Source organism: Ichthyophthirius multifiliis, assembly GCF_000220395.1.
Source record: "Ichthyophthirius multifiliis unplaced genomic scaffold scaff_1120509251277, whole genome shotgun sequence".
Lineage (NCBI taxonomy): Eukaryota > Ciliophora > Oligohymenophorea > Hymenostomatida > Ichthyophthirius > Ichthyophthirius multifiliis.
The window spans coordinates 12310-37824 of record NW_004086031.1 but is presented as its reverse complement, the minus strand read 5'-3'; the positions used below and the strand labels follow the sequence as shown (position 1 = coordinate 37824).

General features: G+C 16.0%; 6 protein-coding genes across 6 annotated transcripts, besides 56 other annotated features; 3 read left to right on the top strand and 3 right to left on the bottom strand. All coding sequences in view use genetic code 6, as the record gives it.

Annotated features, from left to right (window-relative positions):
• Window positions 1-970: 970 nt before the first annotated feature.
• Window positions 971-1024: a microsatellite.
• Window positions 976-1022: a microsatellite.
• Window positions 979-1026: a microsatellite.
• Window positions 991-1031: a microsatellite.
• A 93-nt stretch (window positions 1032-1124) lies between these two features.
• Window positions 1125-1225: a microsatellite.
• Window positions 1226-3968: 2743 nt separating this feature from the next.
• Window positions 3969-4008: a microsatellite.
• Window positions 4009-4188: 180 nt separating this feature from the next.
• On the top strand, window positions 4189-5814 carry IMG5_174390 (hypothetical protein; the record flags this gene model as incomplete). The annotated part of the gene is made up of 2 exons (XM_004029673.1): window positions 4189-4913; window positions 5211-5814. 2 exons carry the CDS (start codon window positions 4189-4191, stop codon window positions 5812-5814), a joined length of 1329 nt encoding a protein of 442 aa, XP_004029721.1.
• Window positions 4940-5021: a microsatellite.
• Window positions 5815-6843: 1029 nt separating the features above from the next.
• On the top strand, window positions 6844-7166 carry IMG5_174380 (light intermediate chain 1, putative; the record flags this gene model as incomplete). The annotated part of the gene is made up of 2 exons (XM_004029672.1): window positions 6844-7095; window positions 7147-7166. Coding segments are annotated over 2 exons (272 nt in total), but the record flags the coding sequence as incomplete, so codon positions are not given.
• A 309-nt stretch (window positions 7167-7475) lies between these two features.
• Window positions 7476-7582: a microsatellite.
• Window positions 7488-7582: a microsatellite.
• Window positions 7583-7632: 50 nt separating this feature from the next.
• Window positions 7633-7682: a microsatellite.
• Window positions 7633-7685: a microsatellite.
• A 42-nt stretch (window positions 7686-7727) lies between these two features.
• Window positions 7728-7773: a microsatellite.
• Window positions 7730-7774: a microsatellite.
• Window positions 7775-8570, top strand: IMG5_174370 (light intermediate chain 1, putative; the record flags this gene model as incomplete). The annotated part of the gene is made up of 2 exons (XM_004029671.1): window positions 7775-8209; window positions 8253-8570. 2 exons carry the CDS (start codon window positions 7775-7777, stop codon window positions 8568-8570), a joined length of 753 nt encoding a protein of 250 aa, XP_004029719.1.
• A 2-nt stretch (window positions 8571-8572) lies between these two features.
• Window positions 8573-8643: a microsatellite.
• A 10-nt stretch (window positions 8644-8653) lies between these two features.
• Window positions 8654-8730: a microsatellite.
• Window positions 8659-8719: a microsatellite.
• Window positions 8664-8719: a microsatellite.
• Window positions 8665-8731: a microsatellite.
• A 41-nt stretch (window positions 8732-8772) lies between these two features.
• Window positions 8773-8834: a microsatellite.
• Window positions 8835-9469: 635 nt separating this feature from the next.
• Window positions 9470-9508: a microsatellite.
• Window positions 9476-9521: a microsatellite.
• A 526-nt stretch (window positions 9522-10047) lies between these two features.
• Window positions 10048-10096: a microsatellite.
• Window positions 10097-10354: 258 nt separating this feature from the next.
• Window positions 10355-10388: a microsatellite.
• Window positions 10389-10456: 68 nt separating this feature from the next.
• Window positions 10457-10511: a microsatellite.
• Window positions 10507-10546: a microsatellite.
• Window positions 10547-11897: 1351 nt separating this feature from the next.
• Window positions 11898-11936: a microsatellite.
• Window positions 11937-12314: 378 nt separating this feature from the next.
• Window positions 12315-12360: a microsatellite.
• Window positions 12361-12723: 363 nt separating this feature from the next.
• Window positions 12724-12761: a microsatellite.
• A 1214-nt stretch (window positions 12762-13975) lies between these two features.
• Window positions 13976-14047: a microsatellite.
• Window positions 14048-14603: 556 nt separating this feature from the next.
• Window positions 14604-14664: a microsatellite.
• Window positions 14665-15147: 483 nt separating this feature from the next.
• On the bottom strand, window positions 15148-16301 carry IMG5_174360 (hypothetical protein; the record flags this gene model as incomplete). The annotated part of the gene is made up of 6 exons (XM_004029670.1): window positions 15148-15396; window positions 15489-15577; window positions 15622-15669; window positions 15800-15884; window positions 15916-16176; window positions 16221-16301. 6 exons carry the CDS (start codon window positions 16299-16301, stop codon window positions 15148-15150), a joined length of 813 nt encoding a protein of 270 aa, XP_004029718.1.
• Window positions 15404-15474: a microsatellite.
• Window positions 15424-15477: a microsatellite.
• A 68-nt stretch (window positions 16302-16369) lies between the features above and the next one.
• Window positions 16370-16418: a microsatellite.
• Window positions 16372-16420: a microsatellite.
• An 814-nt stretch (window positions 16421-17234) lies between these two features.
• Window positions 17235-17286: a microsatellite.
• Window positions 17287-17925: 639 nt separating this feature from the next.
• Window positions 17926-17973: a microsatellite.
• A 443-nt stretch (window positions 17974-18416) lies between these two features.
• Window positions 18417-18460: a microsatellite.
• A 141-nt stretch (window positions 18461-18601) lies between these two features.
• Window positions 18602-18643: a microsatellite.
• Window positions 18644-19322: 679 nt separating this feature from the next.
• Window positions 19323-19362: a microsatellite.
• Window positions 19363-19371: 9 nt separating this feature from the next.
• Window positions 19372-19405: a microsatellite.
• Window positions 19406-19451: 46 nt separating this feature from the next.
• Window positions 19452-19499: a microsatellite.
• Window positions 19492-19573: a microsatellite.
• Window positions 19504-19573: a microsatellite.
• Window positions 19574-19688: 115 nt separating this feature from the next.
• Window positions 19689-21892, bottom strand: IMG5_174350 (hypothetical protein; the record flags this gene model as incomplete). Its single annotated transcript, XM_004029669.1, has 6 exons — window positions 21535-21892; window positions 21351-21480; window positions 21140-21249; window positions 20148-20183; window positions 19823-19849; window positions 19689-19751 (listed from the first exon to the last, which is right to left on the bottom strand). Exons 1-6 carry the CDS (start codon window positions 21721-21723, stop codon window positions 19689-19691), a joined length of 555 nt encoding a protein of 184 aa, XP_004029717.1. The 5' UTR covers window positions 21724-21892.
• Window positions 21563-21608: a microsatellite.
• A 49-nt stretch (window positions 21893-21941) lies between the features above and the next one.
• Window positions 21942-21995: a microsatellite.
• Window positions 21968-22013: a microsatellite.
• Window positions 22014-22240: 227 nt separating this feature from the next.
• Window positions 22241-22294: a microsatellite.
• Window positions 22243-22284: a microsatellite.
• Window positions 22295-22547: 253 nt separating the features above from the next.
• Window positions 22548-24894, bottom strand: IMG5_174340 (rbm25 protein, putative; the record flags this gene model as incomplete). Its single annotated transcript, XM_004029668.1, has 5 exons — window positions 22548-22790; window positions 22841-23054; window positions 23545-24317; window positions 24441-24685; window positions 24744-24894. Coding segments are annotated over 5 exons (1626 nt in total), but the record flags the coding sequence as incomplete, so codon positions are not given.
• Window positions 23070-23104: a microsatellite.
• Window positions 23111-23166: a microsatellite.
• Window positions 23346-23442: a microsatellite.
• Window positions 23754-23798: a microsatellite.
• Window positions 24393-24438: a microsatellite.
• Window positions 24401-24438: a microsatellite.
• Window positions 24895-24933: 39 nt separating the features above from the next.
• Window positions 24934-25021: a microsatellite.
• A 43-nt stretch (window positions 25022-25064) lies between these two features.
• Window positions 25065-25111: a microsatellite.
• Window positions 25112-25515: the final 404 nt, after the last annotated feature.

Sequence of the window (25515 nt, the reverse complement as noted above, 5' to 3'; positions counted from 1 at the left end):
AAATAAAAAAGACAAATTTATATTACTGGAATTATTCGACACTTCATAACTAAATTCTCTTATGAAAACAGAAGATATTTAACTCTATAAATATAGAATGTTAGCCTCTTTATCTCATGAGTTAAAGACTCCGATTAATTGTAGCCTTTAGGTACTTTAAATATTAGAATAACACCCAAAAATAAGCCAAGAAATTAAATAAAAACTTATCAAACCGGGAATTACTTCTAATCTTTTGTTAATTAATATAATCAATGATTTACTGGATTTGGCAGAAATAAACTTGGGGTAATTTAGTCTTTCTTTTTAGAATTTTTGCTTGAGAAATATAATCGAAGAATGTGTCTAATTAGTCAGTTTTTAGGCTAAATAAAAAAATCTAGGGATTAATGTTAATATATAGGAAGATATTCCGAGTATAATAAATTCAGATCCGGATAGATTAAGATAAGTGATATTGAATTTATTAAGTAATTGCTTGAAATTTACATAAGAGGGACATATTGATATTAATGTAATGAAAGCTTAGTTTTCATAAGATATTATTTCGATAGAAATCAAAGATACAGGATGTGGTATTGAAAAAAGTAACTTGAAAAAAATCTTTTAGTAGTTTGGAATGTAGTAGTAAATTTAAAATACTTAAGGTGCAGGTTTAGGACTTACTATAACTTTTTATTTATGTTAAGGCTTGGGGGGGAAAAATAAAATTTAAGTAGAAAGTGAAGTTAATGTGGGAACTTCTTTAAAGTTTTTTGTTATTAATAGACCTTAGAGTAAAGAAGGATGCCTTTTATATAGTTAATAAACAATTTTTTAAAAAAAAGTGATGAATTGGAAAACTTATTCAAAGTTTAGTAACTAATATATGGATGTAAATACTAGTTATAAATCATGTAGTGATATTTATAATAAAAATAGAGAAATTAATACATATAATACTATTTATAAGATATCAAGTTTAAATACTTTAAGTAAAAAATATATTAATAAAAAATAATAATAATATAAATAAATAATAAAATATTAAACTTTTCCTAAATATACTAAAAAAAATGAGAGTATAATATATAAAAAACTTAAAACAGATGTATGTTCAAATTTTTTGAATTATTATGAAAAAGAATAAAATAAATAATAAAATAAAAATAAAAATATAGAGAAAAATAATAATAATAATAATAATAATAATAATAATAATAATAATAATAAATATAATTATAATTTTAATGACTAGTACTGTAATATTTAATAACAATCTATTTAAGAATCAGACATTAGAAATATTCCGAATTAATAATAATATATTAAAAGATTTAGTTTATATGAAAAAAATTAATAGGATATATTATATAATTAATTATAAGAAAATATTAACATAAAATAATTACTAATAGAATATAACAATTAAATAAAATAATGCTAATGTGCCAATATATTAATAGTCGATGATAATGATTTTAATTTATATATACTAGATGAATTATTGAAAAGTTATTCGTTTATAAATGATAAAGTTAGTAGTGGAATATAAGCATTAGAAATGGTCAAAAAAAAATGTTTTAATAAAAATAAATATTGTTGTTTTAAATACTAACTTATTTTTATGGATATTGATATGCCTATTAAAGATGGATATTAATCGACAATTGATATTTTAAAATTTTTTGATAGTATTTAAGTATAACCGAGTATAATTTCAGCTTGTAGTGCATATCGACATTAAACTGAAATTTAAAAGGCGAAATAAAACGGAATGAAGTATTATATTGTTAAACCAGTCAATATTAGTGATTTGGAAAGAGTAGTTAGTTTAGTTTTTTTGAATAAAGGAGAGGAAAACAATATTAGTTTTTAGAGCTAAAAATGAATAGACTTTTTTATATTATAATTCTATTATTTTTAATATTTTTTATTTATGTATTTTTTTATATTGTAAATATAAATAAAATAAAATATAATTAAATTCCGTTAAAATAAAAAACACTAATTTAATGGGTTAAAATTTAACTAAAAAAGAAGTAAAAATAATAGAAAAATTAAAGAATGAAGAAATAAATATACCAATAGAATAATTATTTGATAAATATAAAGAATTAATAACATTTAAATTTAAAAAAAATCACATGTAATATGGTGAACTATATATATTTAGTCTAAAAAAAGATGAAAATAAACTTTATTCATTAAAATAAGCTTTCTATTCTGAATCAAATGAATATAAAAAATAAGTATAGATAATATAGGAAATATATGAAAAAAACTAGAAAGAATAGAGTCATCCTAATTTAATTTAGATAAAATTTTATATTTAGTTTACAGAAATCGGCTTTTGTGGGAATACTCATAAATTAATTTTAATAACTGAGTTTTTCGATAGAGATTTATTTTCGGAACTTTTTTATAGAAAAATAAACTAGAAATAATAAAAACTAAATTAAGAGTAATTTTTTTCAATTATTTAATAATTAATTTCCGTAATGGCTTTTCTTTAGAGAATAAAAATATAAATTAAATATATAAAATCTAATAATATTTATATTTCAGAATAAAATTAACTGAAAATTAACGACCCGAGACTATTTTAGTCGATTTCGGTATATTAATATATTCTAGGAGGACATATTATTAGTGGAGGCTATTTATCACCTTTATAAATATAGAAAATTTTAAAAAGTGAGGATGAAAGTGTAAATAATACATATAAAGATGCTGTTTTTACTACCGGAATTTTATTTATAGAAATCGGGTATTTAAATAAATTGGATAACTTTTTTAATTATTAAGAAGGGGTAATTGATTTTAATGGAATTCTAGAAGTTTTAGATAGTTTAGACACTTATTATGAACAAAATGTTATTAATTTTATTAAAGAAATGATAAATATTGACGAATAAAAAAGACCTGATTTTCTTTAATTGGAAGAGAAATTAAAATTGAATTAAAAAAAAGAAAATGAGTTCATTTGTGGAAATATATATTCGGATAAATAATAATATTCTATTTTATTGAAAAGTGTTCAAAGTGTAGATTATAATAGTTTAGTTTAAGAAAACGAAAAAAAAAAGATAAACAATTTAATAAGTAATAATAATGAAAAAAGTATTTAAATAGAAAATTCAAATGAAAAAAATACATAAAAAAATGGATAAATAAAAGAATAAAATCTATAAATAAATCATAAAAGAATATATATAAATGAAAATAATATGGATAAAAAATATATTTAAATGAAAATTTAAAATGAAAATATCGAAACAGCTTATAGATTTTCAGGAAAAGACATTTTATCAATAGATTTATATTCCTCTAATATAATTTAAGATTAAAAAAATAATTATAGTCTATATTCAAGTTTATATAATACTTTAAATTAAAATTAATAAAATATTAATATCTATTAAGAAAATAATATTAAAAGATTATCCTCTTCTAAAAAAATAAAAGATAGAATTTTACAAAACTACAACAATAATTAATAAAAAAAACTCCAAAATTAAACAGATATAATCATTTAGGCATATAATGACGGTTCCTATTATGAAGGATAAACTTTGAAAAATCAAAGACATGGAATTGGTTAAATTTTCTATAAGGGAGGTGGTTCTTATAAAGGTGAGTGGATTTTTGGGAAAATGCAAGGATATGGCATTTTATATTACCCGTCTTAAAATGTGGCTTATAAAGGTAATTGGAATAATGATATGTTTAATGGAAAAGGGGTCCTATTTAATGAATTTCCATAATGTTTAAATAAAGGACTTGAAGATAATGATATTAATTTATTAGGCGAGTATTGGATTAAATATGAAGGAGATTTTATTGATGATAAAAAAGATGGAATAGGTAAGTTATATTTAAGTAATGGGGAAAGAATTATAGGGAGATTCAAATAGGATAAAATTGAAGGTATTGCTACTTTTTATAAAATCGATGGAAGCTACTTTTCGGGACTTTGGGAAGGGAATATTTTAAAAAATATTATGTGATTTTTAAATATATATATGTATATATTTTATTTTAGTTTATTTTATGTATTTAAAACTGTTGTTTTTTTATATATAAAAATAAAAAAATACATATTTATTTTTTAAATATATAAATAATTAATTTGAATTTTATTATAAATAAAAATAATTTTCTGAAAAAAAAAAAAAAAAAACAAAACAAAAATATTTTATATTTTCAATGATAAAATAAAAAAAATTTTAATTACCTGTCCAAAAAGAAGCTGATAATATATGGAAATACATATTTTTAATCATATTTTTTTTAGTTTTTATAGTAGGAATAATTCAAGTAATATACGGGAATTCTGACAAAATATCTTAACCATATGATCCTGATAATAGATAATGTGGAATAGATGATTTAAAGGAATATCCTTATATATATTTTGCAACTCCAGATTCTAATTATTTATACAGAACAGTATGTGTAAAGGAATGTCCGTAAATAATTGATTAACCAGAATTAGATAGTAAATTAGATTGTGCAGTCAATTCAGTAGTAAAATAATGCAAATTACATTTAGGATCGGAAAGAGGTAAAGAAGATTAAGTATTAATATATGATAGTAGAATATATTTTGATAGAGTTTGTTTACCGAAAAATACAAATTATTATTATTTAATTAAAAATGCGTTCAAAATTAGCACATTTGAACTTTTTCTTAATGATGTTAAATAAATGAAAGGTTTCATTTTAATATTTTGTTGTATTGCGTTTATTTTTAGGTATATTTTTTTATTTAATTTTTATTTTTAAATATTTTTATTTTTGTAAGTTTTAGTTCAAAATTATTTTTAAAATATAAAACTAATTATACATTTTTTTTATTTTTTGGAATTTCCTCTTTAGGTTTTCTAATCTTAGGTGTACTTTTTTTTAATAAATATAATTATCTATCTAATGTACCATTACCGTATATTTATTAAAAATATAAATATATATATATATAAATATATATATATATATATAATATATATATATATATATATATATATATATATATATTTATACTTTATATCTTAGGGATAGAACTAAAGTTACTGAAAATTCAGAAATTTTATAAGGAAGTGTTTTCGCAGAAAACGAAGTTCCAACAACTAGTCTATTGTTATCTTTTTTATGTTTCGGTAGTTTCATTTATACACTTTATTCTGTTATTAATAATTTTAAAAGAGTTAAGTAAGAAATATTTATATTAGAAGTAATTTTTTTTTTTAGTAATTAATTATATATTTTATTTTATTTTTATTTAAAAAGGGAGTTCCGTTAATTATAGATAATTTTTAATTCCTTTAATTTGTTCCTATTATTAGTTTCAGTTTTTCTTTAATATTTTTTGTTTTGTTTTTTTATACTTAATTGAATATTTTTTCAAATGGAAATGTCGAAATAGGCAGGGAGTATTTACCTTTCGACCGTTTTTCTTTTAGTTTTATGTAGTTTATGTCATGTATTGTAGTTCTTTTTGGATTTATTTGGTGTTTGGCTTTTTTTATTGCTGTTGCTGAATATATAGCTATTTAGGCTACTCTTTTAGTTATTTTTGATTATTAAAAGACTTCAGGATATTTAAATATTATTAGTATCCTAAAAGATATTTTTAGATATAGACTAGGAACAATTTTAAAAGGATCATTACTCGTATTTTTATTTGATTGGTTGAGAGTATCTTTAGAATTAATAGATGTATATATAATCATATTATATATTTATTTTTTTTAACAAAAAAAAAGAATAATTATTAAGAATTTCTTGAAAATTCGAAATTAAAACAAGAAAATATTTTTAGAAAAATTTAAATGAGAATTGTTCTTTTCCATTAATAATATACAAAACCAATATAAAAATATGGATATATTTATGTAAAAATTAAATAAAATTAAATAAAAACTTTATAAAAAAAAGTGTGTTTTATAATCTAAAGATTTTATGAGTGCAGGAAAAGAAATCTAAACCTAAATAATTGATAAAACAAAAGAATTTGAAGAATTACTTGAATATGGTGAACTTTTTGAAAACAAAGGAAATATATCCATAAGTCTTATTAATTCTATGCTAATTTACATAACACTTTCAATTATGAATACCGATAGAATTTCATCAAATATGAATCCTACTATAGTATAATTAAAAAATAAATAAGTTTATTTATTTATTTTATTTTGTATACATTATAGCTAACAATGATTATAAGTTTTGTTATTGCTGTTTTTTATATGAATTTATATGGTACTGTTTATGGTACTACGATATTAACTTATGCAATTACAAGAGTTTAAAAATCTGAATTAAAACCTGCTAAAGGATAATAAATTAATGATAAATAAGTTTATATATTATAAAATATTAATAAATATATATATATATATATATAATATTTTATTTATTTATATTTATTTTTTTATATAATAAATATTTTTATTTTATAGAAATTATAAAGTTGGATTTAAAAATTAATAGAAAGATTAAGTGTATAAGGAAATGTAAAAGGAAGAAGTTTAGGAGAAATAAAATCTAATTTATGAATATATTTTTAATATTTATAATTTTATTTTTTATATAATTATTCTTTATTTACAATAAATTTATATATATATATATATTTATATAATATTTAAAAAATAAATAGAAAATATTAATTTATATAAAAAAATGTAACAATCCTAATAAAATTTTACAACAACAAATTCTTTAGTTAAATACGCGAGTGCAGTCCTTGTTTCAAATAATGAGAAAAGAAATTAATTAGAAAAACCAAAAGGAAGAATACAATCAATATAAACATAAACAGAAGATATATTAAATAGTATATTACCTCCAAGAGAATATACAATGAATAAGTAATAATTATGGATATAAAGTGTAAGTGCAACACCTGCTACCAGAGTAGATGTATTAGAATTATAAAGTAGTTTAGATAAAAAATTATAATAAAGATAAGCAAGAGAAACTGGTATATGTCCCATAAGAGAAGAATTATACGCATAATGTTTTGATGAGTTAATTAGATAAATAACAATTAATTGTGCCGAAAGAGGTATTTTATTGGTTAGAGTTAGGGATGAAATTCGTCATACTATATAAGTATAATACTTTATATATATATATATATATTTATAGAGTATTTTTTATTAGGCTTATTAAACTTCATATGAAAGTTCAATTGCTTATGGAATGAGAAAATCTTTATAAGCAGAATAAAGATAATAAGAAACAGAAGGGAAAAAGAAATAATTAGAAATGGAATGTAATGAACTATAAAAATAAGTGGAATAATTAGAAAAAAAAATAGATGATATTGTACTTAATGATGAAGAATAAAAATAAAATGATGAATTATAACATTAATAGGAAATTTAAGAATAGAAAAATAGAAATTTAGTTTTTAAAAATAAATTCGATAGTCTTTTAAATGGACCTTAATAAAATTAATAAAATTAAGCAAAGAAATGATGTTTTTTAATTTTTTCTTTTTATTTTTTATAAATTATTATAATAAGTATTTTTATAGTTTTTTTTCATTAATTATTATTATAAGTATTTTTTTAGTTTTTTTTATTAATTATTATTAACTTTCTTTCTTTTTTTTTTTGTATTCTAAATTTATATATATGTATATAGTTTTTATTTATTATTCCTTTTTATTTTTTATTTAATTATTTTTATTTTTTTTTGTTTTAAAAAGAAATTAATTAATTTTAAAAATAAAAAGTTTCAAAAAAAAAAAAAAAATAACAAATAAAAAATTAAAAAAATAAAAAAAATGCAACCCCCATCAAATATAACAACTCCTAATTCTTTAGTAAAATATGCTAACGCAGTATTAGTATCTACAAGCGGTAAAAGAAATTAATTAGATAAATAAAAAGGAAAAGCAGCATCAAGTATAACAAATGCCTAAACAGAAGATATATTAAACAGTATATTACCCCCAAGAGAATATACAATGGATAAGCAATAATTATGGATATAAAGTGTAAGTGCAACACCTGCTACTAGAGTAGATGTATTAGAATTATAAAGTAGTTTAGATAAAAAATTATAATAAAGATAAGCAAGAGAAACTGGTATATGTCCCATAAGAGAAGAATTATACGCATAATGTTTTGATGAGTTAATTAGATAAATAACAATTAATTGTGCCGAAAGAGGTCTTTTATTAGTTAGAGTTAGAGATGAAATTAAACACACTATATAAGTACAAATTATATTAATATAAATATATGATTTTTTTTTTTTAGGCTTATTAAACATTATATGAAAGCTCAATTGCATATGGAATGAGAAAAGCACTTTAAGCAGAATAGAGAAAATAAGAAATGGAAACTAAAAAAAAATAATTAGAAATAGCATGTAATGAATTGTAAAAAGAAGTAGAGTAATATGAAAGAAAAATAGATGAAATTGAAATAAATGATCAAGAATAGAGAGAAAATGAACAAAAATAGCATTAAGAATAAGTTGAACTTATCAAAAAAACTAATTAGAGATTCAAGGAAGAATTAGAAAAAATTTTATCAGGACCATAACCGTAGAATAGTGATAAAGCTAAAAAATGATAATATATAAATATATATATATATATATATATATATATATATATATATATATATATATATATATATATCATATTTTATATGTTTTTTTTTATCTTTTTATTTTTTTAATTATTTGTTTTTATTTTTAAATTATTAATTTTATTTTTTTATATTTTATTTTAAAAACAAATTATTTTTTTAATTAAAATTGTTAAAAATTGTAAAATATTTTTTTTATAAAAAAATAAATAAACTTTTTATAAAAACATATTTATTTATTTTTATTTCTTTAAAGAATATTTTTTGGCTAATAAAATTTTATAATTAATATCAAATTTTTTTATATAAATTAATAATAGTTTATTCTAATTTTCCGTTATCTTTATTTACTAAATCAAATCTATCTTTTTCATATTTCCATAAGTCTTTTAATTCTTATATTTATTTTTTCTTTTATTCTCTTAATTATCTTTCTTATTTTGTTATTTCCTATATATATACATACAAATATATATAAATGTTTGAATTAATTTTTTTAATTATTATAAAATTACTTATCTTTATGCAACTGTAGCGATGTGTCTTTCATATCTTTTTCTTTGTAAATTTTCCTTCATTATATCAATTTTATTTTTAAAAACATTTTCAATTGATTCTAATTAGTTTTTAGTTTCTTTTTCTTATAATTTTTTTTTATCAATATACTAAGTTTTTTCATCTATAATTTTCTGCTTTTCTAATTCAAAAATTAATTTATGTCTTTAATTTTTTTATATTAATTAAATTTAAAAAGCTTTTTAAATACATTTTTCTTAAATATTATATTTTTTTATCTCTTATTTAATAAAATAACGATTTTTGTATGTTTTCATATTCTTATTATAATATTTAATCTTCATGCTAATAAAAAAAAATATAAAATAAAAATATATATATATATAAAAATATATATATATATATATACATATATATTTAATACTTTTAGCAATTTATCTTTTTTATCTAGATTATTTTAGCTTGTAGATTATTGAATTTCTCTTTTTTCTATTCTTATTTTATTTCTTTTAAATGATTTTTTAAGAATTATTTATAATAATTTTTATTCTTCAATACAATATCCAAGGACTCTAAATTGCTGTTACCAAAATTTTTCATTGAACTTAATTATTCTTTTACATTTTATATTGTTTCACAAACTATTCTATTCATATCAATATTCTTTTTTCATTTTTATTTTATTATATTAATATTATTATATTAAAACCATATCATTTGAATTTTCATCTTATATTTCATTTTCTGGTAAATTATATTTTAATAAAAGTTACTAAAATTCTATATATCGAGGGTCTGTAGCATCTATTTCTTCATTCTTTAATTCACTATGTAATTTTTTAATTCTTTAAATATCATTTTTTTATTCTTCAGTTAAATCTTAATAATCTAAATCATCATTTGGTTATTCTTACTATTATAATTCATTATTTTCATCATGCTCTTTATATTTATGTTTTTTATTTATTAATTTATATATTTTATTTTATAATACCATTTAAATATTATTTTGAAATATCTTTAACTTAAAACGAATTTTAATCTATATATTTAAAAATAAAATTAAAAATTATATATATAAAACATTATATTATTACTTTTTTTATATGAATTTTTTAAAGAATTCTAATTATCTGTTTAATTAGAATTAGTTTTAGTGATATTTTATGGTTATTTAAAAGTTTATAATTGATTTTAATGCATTTGAAATTAATTTTCGTATTCATCTTAATAATTTTAAAAATTTATAATAATTTACTATTATTTTTAATTTACTATTATTTTAAAATCCATGTAATTATTTTTATACTTAATCTATATTTTTAGGAATTGTTTCATATTATAAATTAACTTATATAAATATATAAATATATATATATATATATATATTTATATATATATATATATTTTTTTATTATTTTTTTATATTTTACTATTTTTTTACACACTGTCTATTTAAACTTATACTTTCTATGATTTTTATTAATAAAAAATAAATTTAATATATATTTTATATATTTATTATAATTTATATTATTTTTTTATACTTTTTTGCTTTATTTAATTTTAATTTAAATATTTATTTACAATAAATAAAAAATAATAAATTTAAAACAGCTTTTTAATTTTTTACATTTAATTTTTTATATAAATTATTGTAAACATTTTAAATTTTTATATAATTAATATATTTATATGTTACCATATCATCGTCATAATCTTATTAATTTTAATTTTCACCTTATTTTATTTTCAATATCGAAAAATTATATTTAAATATTTTTATATTTGATTACTTATATTTTACGAATTTTCATTATTTCCGTCGTTTTTTTTCATTTTATATAATTTAGATAATTCTAATATAATCTAAAGGAAATTTAATAAATGCCTTGAGTCGTATTCTGCTATAGATTATCCTTTAATATGACTTAAATCCATTCTTAAAACATCCTTTGATAAAACATCAATTAAACTTTGTAATTTTTCTGCTGTGCTTTCATTTTTATATTGTACTTCTTATATTTGAATTTCCATAAATGGAAACATTATTTTAAACATTTCAATATATATATCTTCTTTGTAAAATTCGGAAGGATCTTCAATAACTATTTCTAATTCTATGTTTTCCATTATTTCAGTACAAATGATAATTATATTTTCTGTTTCCTTATCTATTTATTAATCATATTAATATATATTATTATCACTCATTTTTTTTATATTTAATCTTTTTTTATTTAAATAATTTTTTTTTAAAAAAAAAAAATTATTTAAATAGTTTCACATAAAATATATATATATATAATTTTTAATATTTTTTTTTTATCTAAATAATATAAATAAATTATTATATTTAATTAAATAATATATGAATTTTATTTAATTTTTATTTTAATTGGTTATTATATATTAAAAAAATATATTTTATAATACCTATTTATAAGAAATTATTAATTTAATATTTTAATATGTCATTAAAAAGATCTTAAACAAAATTCGAATATAATTATCCTTTTGAAAGTCAAGAAAAACAAATTGAAAAATGGTAAAATAAACTAGCAGATACTATAAATGAACGCTTATTTTTAGAAGATTAAAACTAAAAATTAAAATATGAATTAGATTAATATATTTAAACATTTTCAGATTAATAAAATTAAGAAGTAATATAAAATAAAAAGACAATTATTTTTTATTTTATTTATATAAATTAAAAGATTAGATTAATCGAATTGTAAAAATAACGTAATTAGATTAACATTAGTGAGTAAAATAATGAATATCTTTAGGAATAAATAAGAAATATAAAATAATTAATAAATAATAAAAATGAAGAAGTTTAGTTACTTTTATAAAAACAGGAAAATTTAGAAAAAATAATGCCATCTTATATAGATAGAAACGATTTAATTTTAATTGAAAAATAAATCAATTAATTATTAAATGAAAATAAAAATAAAATTTTACAAATAGAAATATTAAAAAAAGAAACTTAGAAAATAAATTTAAATTAAAATAAATGTATAGATTTATTTTTTATATATTATTTTATTTTATTTATATTGAAAAATAGAATTAGAAGAAATACAAAGTAAATTAAAAGATTTATAAAATGAAATTTAACAGAAGAATATAGAAAATAAAAAATTATAAATTCAAAATTTAGAAAATAAAACAGAAAATATAACTAAAAACAAATCTTATCATTAATTATATTTAAAAAATGAATAATATAAATAAAAATATGATAATTTATGCTTAGAAAAACAAGAAATAATCGAAGAAATGTTTTAATTAGAAAAAAATTAAGAAGAAACACATTAAAATAATCTATAGACATTAAATAAAAATCATATTTTATAAAAAGAATAGTTATTAAAAAAAACATTATTAAGAACAAAATATTGTAATAAATATATGTATATATCTATATAAATATAAAATATAAATAAAAAAAAAATATATATATATATTTATATATATTTTTTAATTATACATTCATTTATATTAAAAATTTATTTAACTATAGTAAAGAAATCAAAAGTAAATATAAGAATTAGATTGTAATTCCTAAACATTATAAAAAGAAATTAAAAGATCACTATCAAGAGAAAGTTAATTAAAATAAATATTAAATAATGAAAAAAATGATTACTTATAAATAAATAAATTGAGAAATTTTTAAATAAAATAAATTGAAAAAGAAAGAGAAAAAAGTTTTGAAGAAATCCAAAATAAAAAATTAAATGAAAGTATTTTATTTAATAAAAAAATCGATATTTTAAAAAATGATTTATCTTCGAAAAATTTGTAAGTTTAAGAAAAATTGAATAGTTTGGTTAGATCAAGATTTGAAAAAAAATAAATTTTATTAAGAAAATAATAATTAGATAAATAGTATGATGAATAGTATTTAAACCATAATTTTTCATTGTAAAATTAAGTCGATTAATTAAAAAAAGTAGAACTTTTATAAGAATAATAAATTAAAAATTAGTAATATTTTTATTAATGTTAAGATAATCTAGATTTATAATAAAGCGAATTTTTATTAAATAGTGAAAGAAATAAAATATTAAAAAGCGAGTTTTTAAAAACTATTAAAAACTTAGAAAAAACTCAGAATTGTATCTAAAATGAAAATAAAATAACCTATTATATAGATTATATATTAAACAAAACAAAAATATATTTTTATAAAAATTAAATAAAGTTTTTATATATAAAATTCATTTTTCATTTAATACTAAATAAATTTAAGTATTTATATTTTACAAAATTATTATATAAATATCTTAGATTAAATAATTTATTATTATATAATGCATAAGAAAAAATTCATTATATTAATAAATTAATTATTAAGTTATTTAGATATTTTAAAAATATTTATGATTATTTATTATACTATAAATCATTTTATTATATAAATATTAACACATTTTTTATTTATTTTTTTCGTTAGAAAAATATTTATTATTAAAATAAAATATCTTACCAATATCATTATGTTTTTCAATAAAACCATATAATATTATAATATATTTTTATCATTACTCAATTAATATATTATTAATAAAAAGCTTTATTCATTATCAATTGTTTACATCATTTTTATATTTGGTTTTTATTTTAATATTATTATATGTATTTTTAATTTTTTTGACATTAATATATTATTTTTATTAATTATTTAAAGAAAATTATACATTTATATTTTTTAAAAAGATAATATTTATACTAAAAATTTCTATTATCCCAAAAATATTATTTATTAAAAGAATTTATATTAGCGATAGTGTAAATATTGTTATTATCGATAAAATTATTAAATTAATTATTTTGATTTTATCTTTTAATCTGTATTTTTTTGTTTTAAATATATAATAAATAATATAATTTTTAATTTTTTTTAATATTAAAAATAAATATATAATTTTAATCATATTTTCTGATTTCCCCCTTATAATTAAAAACAAATAATAGACTACTTAGTGCCTATAATTTAAAATTATAACTTTAAGTTATCTATTCTGGTTAATTAATTTAAATATTTTTCGATTATTTATTTTTAATATATTAAAAATTTTTGGCTAAATACTTCCAGTTTTTTAATTATAATTTAACTAACTCAATTATATATTAATATTCGTAATCTGTTCAAAACTGCCTAGTACAATTTTTGATAAAAAGTGTTCTAATTCTTTAAGTAAATTAATATATATTTTTATTTGGAATAAATAAAACTATCTCTTACCATTTTCGTTTGAGATATTTATATAAAATTATTAGAATTTAGTTTTGTTTTTGTTTTGATGTTGGTGTAAAATTTATGGCTATTTTATTAATTTTTCTATATCTATTTAAGTGTTTAGAGTTACTTAGTTTTCGGGTTTAAAGAGAATAGACAATAAATTTAATTGGAATTTCTTTATTATAATTTTTTTTTATTATAAATTAATATTTTGAATTATAAAAATTCATAATTTTATTTATTTTTATTAAAATATTATTTTATTAATAATAATATTTTATATATAACAATATGTTTATTATATCCATATAACATTAAAATTTTGTTTTATTTTATTAAAAAATATAATATTAATATATAAAATATTTTCTTATACTTATATATATTATTTAATAAAATATTTTTTGATTAAAGTTATAATAAATAAATAATCTAATATTTAATAATTATATATAAAATTTAATTTATATTATATATACCTATATTATTATTATTTTTTTAATATATATGTTATTTTACCGATTTTCACATATTGATTTTTGTAAAATTTGATTTTAGTATTTTTTGAATAAAATTTTTTGCATTTAGTAAATTAAAATAATATATTTTATATAGAAAAAAGTAATGAAATCAAAAAAAAAATATTAGATTTATTTAAAAGTTTCTTTAAATTATTAATAAAAATAAATTTATAAATTAATAATAATTATTTATATTTTTTTAAAATTTATAATTTACATTTTTTTTTTAATTTATAAAAAATATATTTAAATATATTTCATATTTTCATTAAAATTGCACATGATCTTAGTTTACTGAATCTGTATTAAATTAATGGATTATAAATTCTTATTTTTATTATTATAATTCATCTTACTAGTCTTATTTTTAAAATTAAATAACAATTTCTTCATCGTTATTTAAATTTTCTTTTTATTATATCGGATAAGGGCTATATCCATTAATAATCTGTCTAAACTTACCAATAACACTATTTTAAGGTTATAAATTTAAATCTAATTGATTTCTTTCTACCTAAATAATATATATAAAAATAATATATATATATATATATATATATATTATTTTTATATATATATTTATATATAATATTTTAAAATAATAACTAATGGAGGATCTTTAAATTCTAAATTTCTCAAAATAATTTAAGTAATTGGTTCTCTAGGGTCTACTACTGGATCAATTAAAACAGGTGCTTAATTATTTAATAAAAATTAATAATATTATTATTATTTTTACGAGGTGGCCTTTTGTAAAAATTAGGACATTTTTCAAAAGGAACTCTTGCTTTTAAATAATTTAAAAATTCTTCATAATCTACATAGGATAAATATTTTCCTTCTGATGCTTATTAATATACTTCATGATTTTTTAAATTGCTTTTTTATTATTATTAAAACATTTTTATTTTTTTTACAATAATTAATCTAAATCTTTAAGTAATAAAAATAAACACATTTCATATTGTCCGAATACAATCGCACATTCTAGAGCAGTAAATTCTTTATATAAAATAAATAAAAATATTAATACAATTTATTTTAAACAATTAATATCATTAGATTTTTGATTTATGTTTGCTCCATTTTCTAATAAAATTTAAGCCATTTCTTAATGCCCTCTTTTTGCAGCCCACATTAAAGGAGATATTCCTCTAGAACCTGTAATATTTGGGTCACAACCGATTTAAAGTAACTATTTGACAGTTTAAAAATCGTTTCTCCAAACACTTCTTGTAAGAGGAGTGTTTTTACAATCATCAGTTATTTCTTGATTTTTATATTATGGATATTTCTGATTATTTTATAAATATATTTTAATATTAATAATATTTTTACTTATAATAAAGCTAAAACTTTTACAGTATCTCCATTTTCTATAGATTAATATATTTATTCTTTAATTTATTAAGTTCCCATATAAAATTTTATAATAAAGTAAAAAAGAATTAAAGTAAATATTTTTGATATATAAATATAACAAAATATAATATTTATATATATATATATATTAATAATTATATTTATATTTATATTTAAATAATTTCTATAAATAATAAAATTATACAAAAAAAAACAATGTCTTAATATAAATAATAAAATATAAAATGAATATTTTCTATAATCACTTAATAATCAATTTCTATATTATATTATATGCGACTTTCTATATTTATCGAATTCTTCATCTTTTTATTAATAAGATATTCTTAATTATTCTAATTCAGTTTAAATTAAGACAATAATACATTATAAATCCTGAATTTTATGTTCTAAAGGTTAAAACTCCGAATATTTATATCTCCATATTTCTAATTCATTTTTCTAAACTTTATTTTCTTCCATTAGTCTATCTATTTCATCAAGAAGAATTTACACTTTTTCATTAGCAGTATTATATTCGACTTAAAAATTAGATTAGCAATCTTGGTTTTTAGTTAGTAAATCAATTTCTTATTATTTCATAATAATAATTTAATCCTTTTTTTAATTTTCATTAGCCAAAAATTAAATATTGCTTTAAAATTCTCTTTAAATTTCTTCAAAGTCTTTTCTTTAACTTTCAAATAAACTTAATTATTCAATATATTTTTATATAGAACTTTCTAATTGTTAATTCTTTTATTTTAATATTGTGAATTATTATTAATAATCACCAACTTTACCTTATGATGATTCAAATTATTAAATAATTTTTTATAAATTGATTAATTATTGCTGTTTATTTTCATAGTCTTCTTTTAAAATTTGAAATTTCATTTTTAAATTTTCTAATTCAATGTCCTTAAAAAATATATAAAATATAGGAGTTTTATATGTAAAAATATAAAAATATATATACATGAATAAATGTATATATTTATATATATATATATATATATATATATATATATATATATATATACTTTTTATTAATATTATTGTAATTATTAATTTTAAAAGATCATTTTATTATCATTTTCTTGTAATTTTTAAGATAATTATTAAATTTATTTTTAGTAATCTTATATATTTTATTAAAGAATATTTATTTGAGATTAATATTATTAATTTTATATTTGGCATGTATTTAATTCAATTGATTTATTTTAATTTTCATTTTAGAATTTTTAAAAGTCATTAATTCTTGTTTATAATTATATGTTAACATTTTCGAATTCTTATTTTAAAATTGAAATTTTTTACTTTAATTAATCATTTTCGAATTCTAAATTTTTTAATTATAGTATTTATTAATCCTATTAATTTACTCTTTCTTTTAATATTTTAATTTATTCTACTTTTTGTTCACTTTAAGCTTTAAAATTATCAATTTATCCTTAAAGTATTGTAACTTAAGTTTCTTATTTATAAGAATCTTAAAGTCTTACATTAATATCATTTAATTATTATTATAATTATTAGTTTTGTTATCTCCAGTAATCAATTTCTTAGTTTTTATCATTTATTATAAATTAAATATTTTACTTTTCTTAATCTACAAAATTTGATTTTGTATTTTCTTATTAAAATTTTTAAACTGATACAAGTAATCTTTTTTTTAATATATATATGTATATGTATATATATATATATATATATACATATATATTGATTTTTTATTACTATTAATTTTCATTTTCTAATATACTAATTCTGTTATTTTTTAATTATAAATCTATATTTTATTTTCTCAAATTATCTTCTATTTATATTTATTGCATTTTAAGAGGTTCTAATTCTTAAACCCATTTTTTAAATTATTCTAATTCTTTGTCTTTTTATTATATTAATATATTGAGTTAATTCTTTTCTTAATCTCCTTTATCATTACAATGTCTTTTAGTTTATTCTTAATAATCTCTATCTTTATTATCTAATTATTATTATAAAAGTTATATTTATCTTTTCATGTCATCTAATCTATTATATATTTTTATAAATTATTTTTTATATATATGTACTCAAAATTCAATTGTTTAATTTAAAGATTCCTTTAACCAACTTCATTTTATAATTAAAATAATTAATTATTAACTCCGTTTTAATGATTAAATTATTATTAATTATTATTATTATTATTATTATTATTATTATTACTATATTTAATTTTACGTATTTTTATTAGTATTTTAAGTACTATTATATTTTTATTCGAGATTTTAATTTTCTTTTTAAATATTATTTTAATCATTATTTTTAAAAGAAATATTTTTTTATTTAATTTATATTTCCTTTTTTAAAAATATATACATAAAAATATATATAAAAAAAATACTAAATGTTAACATTTATTTTTATAAGATTCTAATTCTTTTATTAAATTTTCTTAATTATTTGATTAATATTGTTTTTCTATATTTTTAGAATCTAATAAATTATTTTATTTTATAAAAATGCTTTCGTTTTGATTAGAATTTCCAGGAGATTTCAGAGGCGAAATGCAAACAACTTTTTGAATCTATGGTTTTATAATACATTTAGAAATGCAAGGAGTAACACATAAGCAAGACTTTATACTTTATTATATAACTTATTTATTTATTATAGTTTATAAATAAGGTTTTTATTAAATTACTATTTTTTACTATTATTATTATTAATATTTTTATAATTAGAGTATACTTTAATTTATTAAATTTTAAGTATTTTATTATCTTTAAGGAGACAATTAGATGAATTTTTAAGAAGTTATGCTAGAAGGTGATTTTATATGCATTGATTAATGATGTTTTATTTTATATTTTATTATATTTTATTATTAACAGTTTTATTAGAATTGAATAATAGGTTTTTGAGATATTAATTTTGCATATGATTGTCTTCTTTATAATACTTAGGGAGGACTATATAATTAATAATGGATTTAGGTAGAATTTATATCATTCTAAGCTTCATGGAATGATGTTTTGGAAGGAGAATTTTAATCAATATTTTTCATTAATATGAGTATTTAAAGTTATTTTGTTTTTTATTTTTTAATTTTTTTTTTTTTTTTTTACGGTTGAATTTTTTTATTTATTTATTTTTTATTAATTTTATTTATATAAATTAATTTAAATTATAATTAAAAAAATTAAAATAACAAAAATATATATATATATATATATATATATATATATATATATATAAATATATGTAAAATTAATATTTTTTTTTAAAAAAATATAATATAATTAATATTTATTTTTAAAAAAATTTATATATAATTATAATAAATTTAAAAAAAAAAAATTACAATATTAATTAAAAAATATATAATTTATAAAAAAATAAGTTTTTTATTTAATTAAATCTATTTTCTTTTCTTTTAAATTTATTTATTTATCAGTATATTTTATAAGACACTGTAGGAAGTATTTTTTATAACATAATACAATCATATAACCACTTTATTTTTTGTTAATTAAAAATAAATAAATATAATAATAATAAAAAATATTATTTATATTTAAAAATACTTTGTCAGAAATAATTTTTTAATTAATCTATTTTTATATATTAAAATATTAGTATTTTTTAATAACTATAATATAATTAGCCTCTTCTTATTATGTTATTTTTCCTTTAAAATATTATATTACTTTTTCTAACTCTTTCTTAATAGCAATAATAACTTTTTCTTCATATTATAAGTAAATGAAAAAGCTTAGTTTTGAGAAAATATCTAAAATAAAAAGGGAGATTTTTAATTAGAAAAATATAAAAATAAATTACTTTTATCAAATTTCTAATTTTTATATTCTTTATAATTATGAACTTATTATTTAATATTTAATTTTAAACTATCAACTACCCAATTGTAATTAACAATATCTTTTCCTATAATTTTAATAAAAATTAATTTTATTTATTTATATTAAAAAAACAAAAAATTAAAAAAAATAAAAATATATATATAATGTAATAAATTTTTTAATTAAAATATAAAAAATTAAAAATGATATGCCACACTATCCCCCCCCCCCCCCCCACTCTAAAAAAAATTATTTTGTTAAAATTTTATATTTAAAACCTTTAATAAGTGTTGAAATAATTTTCAATTAATTAATTTTTTTCTCTTGATCATTTTATGTTATATTTTCTTTGCCTAAAATAAGCATAAATTCTTAGAAATTAACTTTAGTATTCATTTAATATTAATTATTTAAAACTTTTTCAACTAAAATTTAAGTTTAAGTAAGTTATTAAGAGTTCATATCTATACATCCTATATATAGGGTTTTAGAAGCATTTTTATCGATTTTCTTTACATCAAATCCAAATTTAAGTAAAGAATTTGAAAGATTTGTACCAATTTAAATATTAGATTTTTTTTTTTTTTATATTTCAGGATTATTTTATTATTAATTACTAATAGATTACTTATTATTGTTTTAATTTTATGGAAAAAAATTGTAGATATTACTATTTTATGATTTTTTTTTAATTTAAGATTCAATAGAGATTTTAAAAAAAACAATTTCTTTATTATTTTATAAAACAATTGAATTCTTTTAATTTTTAGGAATAAAAAAGTTATTTTCTGAATAAAAATTATCACATTTTTTTTATAAAAATAGGTCATTTTTTTTTTCAAAAATTTTCGGGAAATAAATCTCTTTGATTATTTTCGAATAATATTCTTGTAATTCCTATTGACTTTAAATTAAATTATTTTTTTATTTTTCATTTAATTCTTCGTATGCTTTGCTTTTTTCCCATTCACATTAATTCTCTTTTATATTACTATTTATACCACTTTATTTTTTTAAGTAATCTTCATATATCTTATTTACTTTTTCAGAACTTTTTTCCGAATTCTTTGATTATACTATAACTTTGTACTTGTCTTTTATTTCAATAAACTTTTTTTATTCCTAACACTATTCAAGCCATTATAAATTAGCTATTTATATATTATTTTAGATTGCTTTTTAATAATTATCAATTTTTCCATCTTTTTATATAATTTATATATATATATTTTTTTTAAACAAAAAAGAGTACCTTTCCATATCATGATATTAATTTTATTTGAGAATTTTTTCTTTATTTAAGCTCCTAAGCTTTCTAGTATTGGATAAAAAGATTCTGATATATTTTCACCATCATTTGTTTTTACATCTACATATATAACCTAATTATTTATTTATTTTTGGTTTTTTTTTTTGTTTTAATTATAAAATTTTACTTTATCTAATAAGAAATTATTTGGTTTATTTTGTTCAGATTTTTTTAATTTTTTTTCAGAAATTTATTTTAATTATTATTATTTTTCTAGGAATTTAATTTTTTCTAAAGATGTGTCTGGGGTCATTTTATTTTAGTTTTTTTTTATTTTTAATTTTTCATTTTTTTCTTCTGGGTCTTCTACTTCCATATTTTCAATATTAGAATATCTCTTTTTAAAATATTCTAAATCTAAAGCACTTTTTTATTTTATTAAAGATTATTATTAAATTATTGATTTAGAAGAAATTTAAGAATCGTTTTAATATCTAGAAAAAATATCAGATAAATCTATATCTTGTTTTTATTATTTAACAAAATAGTTAAGTAGCGATTGTTTTGTATGATTTTTATTATGAATCATTTGAATTTTAATATATTTTATTTTTAAAATTTTATTAATAATTATTTTATTTTTATTATAAATAATATTATATTTTTTAAAGTTTAAATTCAACTTATATAACCGAAGTAAACAAATTATGATTTAATTTTTTATTTCCGGGTAGAAAATTATACGTAATATAAGATTTTTAATTTTTTTATTATTAAAAGAAAATAAATAGATAAATATTTAAAAGTATATTTTTAAAGGTAAATAATATAAAGAGAAATTTATAATTTTAATAAAATGAAAATTATTGTTAAAAATTTTAAATAAAAATATAAAATATATATATATATATATATATATATTATTATAAATATATATTATTTTAAATTTTAATTAATAAAAATAATTTTTTATTTATATATAAAATCTTCTAAAAAATTAACTTAATTAATAATTTAAATATATATTTATTTATAAAAAAAATAAAAATATAAAATAATATAAATTATATGATGAAAAAAAAATTTAATTTTTTTTTTATTGCTAAAAAAAGTAATAAAAAATGATAAATAATAAAATTCATTTTTATTATATATATATATTTTTTTACTCTAATTAACTATTTTTATATTTATATAAAATCAGATTTATAGTTCTTTCTCGTATTTAAGCATTTCGAAAATTATCATTTTCCATAAAGAAGTAATGAAACCTTCTGCTTCTTCATCTAATATTTTACTGACTTTCTTTTATATTTTTTCAGGATGTTCTTTACTTTATATCTTTTTTATTATCATATTAACAAACTCTGGTTCTTCTTAACCAAGAAGTTCCTAACTTTTTTTACATAAATGTGGTCTTACTTTCTTTTCTAATAAATTACTCTAATTTTATATATATATATACAAAATTTTTTTTAAAAATAATAAAATACTGCTTCAAAAAAAGTCCAATTAATATTATAATTATAAAGATCTTATTTATTATTTGGAATTTTTTTAAAAATTTCAGCTATTTATGTTTTAAGTTCTTCGGGTGTTAATTATTTTTTGGCAGTAATAATCGAATTTTAAAATGGTTATTATAATTATTAAAGTAAATTAAATTATTATAAGGATTATAAATTATTGATATTAATTTAATTTTAACTTCCATTAATATTAATATTATTTTATTAACTATATTATTTTATATAATAAAAATAATATATATATATATATATATATATATTTATTTTATATTATATATATATATATATATTTTTTACTTCTATAATTATTACGAAACATCCTATATTTCTTTTTATTTTCTGAAAATTTAGAATTTCCAATTTTAGGAAGTTCAACTTTTTTTAAATTATGCTTTTTATCTTCATCAGGATCTTCTATAGCCCCAAAAACTTAATCAATTTCTAAATCTTTTTATTTTTCGTTAATTTCATTATTATTATTTAATTTTTATATTTATTATTATTATTTTAGTTGAATAGTTAATTATTGTTATTATTATTACTAATTTAATTATTATTAATTAATTTATTCTTCGTTTGTTTCTTCTACTATTGTAAAAGCCCTTTATTAATTTTAATATAAATTCGAGTTTTAATTTTAATTTTAGGAAAAGGATTCTATAAGAAACTCTTAAAAATCCATATTTTCATCCGGCATTGGTAAATGGAATTAAGGTTCTGGTGGTTTTGGCAATTCAAGTTCTTTTTTTCTTTCTTATTCATCTTCTTCCAACTCTCTTTATCTAAGTTTTCTTCTTTCCATTGTTTTTCCTTTATATTTATGTCTATCAATATCATCTGTGTAATTTAGTTCTCTTTCGAAGTTTTTTTAGCGTATTTTTTCTCTTTCTTTTTCTCTATCTTTTTCTTTTTTTTTTTCTTTAGTTTTATCTTCTTCATGTTCTAGCCATTCTTTTAGTTTTTCCTTGAATTTCCTTTCCATATCTTTTACTTATTATTTTCTTATTCTTTCCCTTTCTCTTTCTCTCGGATGTAGTTTTCTGTCTTCTTCTTCCCTTTTTTTTTCTCGGACTTTTTCCACTTTTTCATCCAAAACCTTCATTAGTTATTAAATTCTCTCTAGTATTTTCTAGTCATCTTTTTCTAGAAATTAATCGAAGTTTATAAATTTATGAATTTCCTCGTTTTAATCTTCTTTTTATTTTGCGTAAAATTTCTCGTCTTCGAATTGTTTCCTTTTAAGCTTTTTCCATTCTTCGATAAATTTTTGGGTTGTTTAAGATGGTTTTATTACTAGTTATTAATCCATTATGTCAAAACCGTCTAATAAACGAACACATTTTAATACTCCTTCGACGTATTTGTATTCTATATAACCAAATTTTAAATAATTCCCTTTTTCGTCTTTGTTTCTTTTCCATTTTTCGATTGGACCGCATTCCTTTTTTTTTATTTTTTTTATATGTATATTTATATATTTAATAACTTATTTTATATAAATATTAAATATTATGTCTATTTTGATTATTTTTTTATTTTTATTAATTTTTTTATTTTTTTATACTTCTAAAAGTGTTTTTACAAAATCATCTGGAATATCTTAATGTATGTTATTAACAAAAAGCTTTCGCCATTAAGAATCAGCTTGTATTGATGCATTTTATTGAGTAATTAATAAAGAATTATTTGGTATACTTGCAGGGACTTAAGTTATTTATTACATTTGGGATAATTATGAAGGTCCTCCTACAAATCCTTGACCAAATTAACCCATCATTTATTATTGTTAAAATTAAAATATTCCGGATGCTATTATTTTAAATATATATATATATATACTAATATCAATTTTTTTATATTATTTTACATTGCACAGGAGTCTATAATTGGGAAATTTATGGATTTAGAAAATTATTTTAAAATCCAGGAACTTGTAATTAACCTTTTTATATTATTTTATGTTAAAATATGTATGCTTCAGTTTTTTTTATTTTATTTTTTTTAAAATACTCATAGAAGGTCTGAATTCTATTTTTTTAATTTAAAAAAACACATAAATATGTATATATGTATATATGTATATATATGTATATATATATATATATATATATATATATATATATATATATATTTATATATATATATTTTTTTTTATTTGTTTTTTATTTATTATTATTAAATTATATGATTATTTTATTCCATTTTTTTATTTATATTCAATTTTTTAATTTTATTTTTTACATTAATCTTAATTCATTATAAATGGAGGTTAACCTTAATTATCTATTTATTTATAATTTTAATATATTTGTTTGCTGTTTTATTTTATTAAATACTTTGCATTAAACCAGGTAAAATATTAGTATTTACACCAGGAATAGGTAATATATTATTGTTCATTTATAATTTTAATTCTTATTTGTTTATTTTTTGATTTTTACAATTAAAATATATTTATATATTATTATTTTTTTTTAAATAAAATATATATTTATATAAATTTAAGTATCTTTATTTATTAAAACACTTTTTTATATTTGATTTACTTATATTCTTATTTTTAATAATTTATTAAAATCTTCTATTATAATTTCTTAGATAATATAAAGAAATATTGTTTATTTTATATATATTCTTAA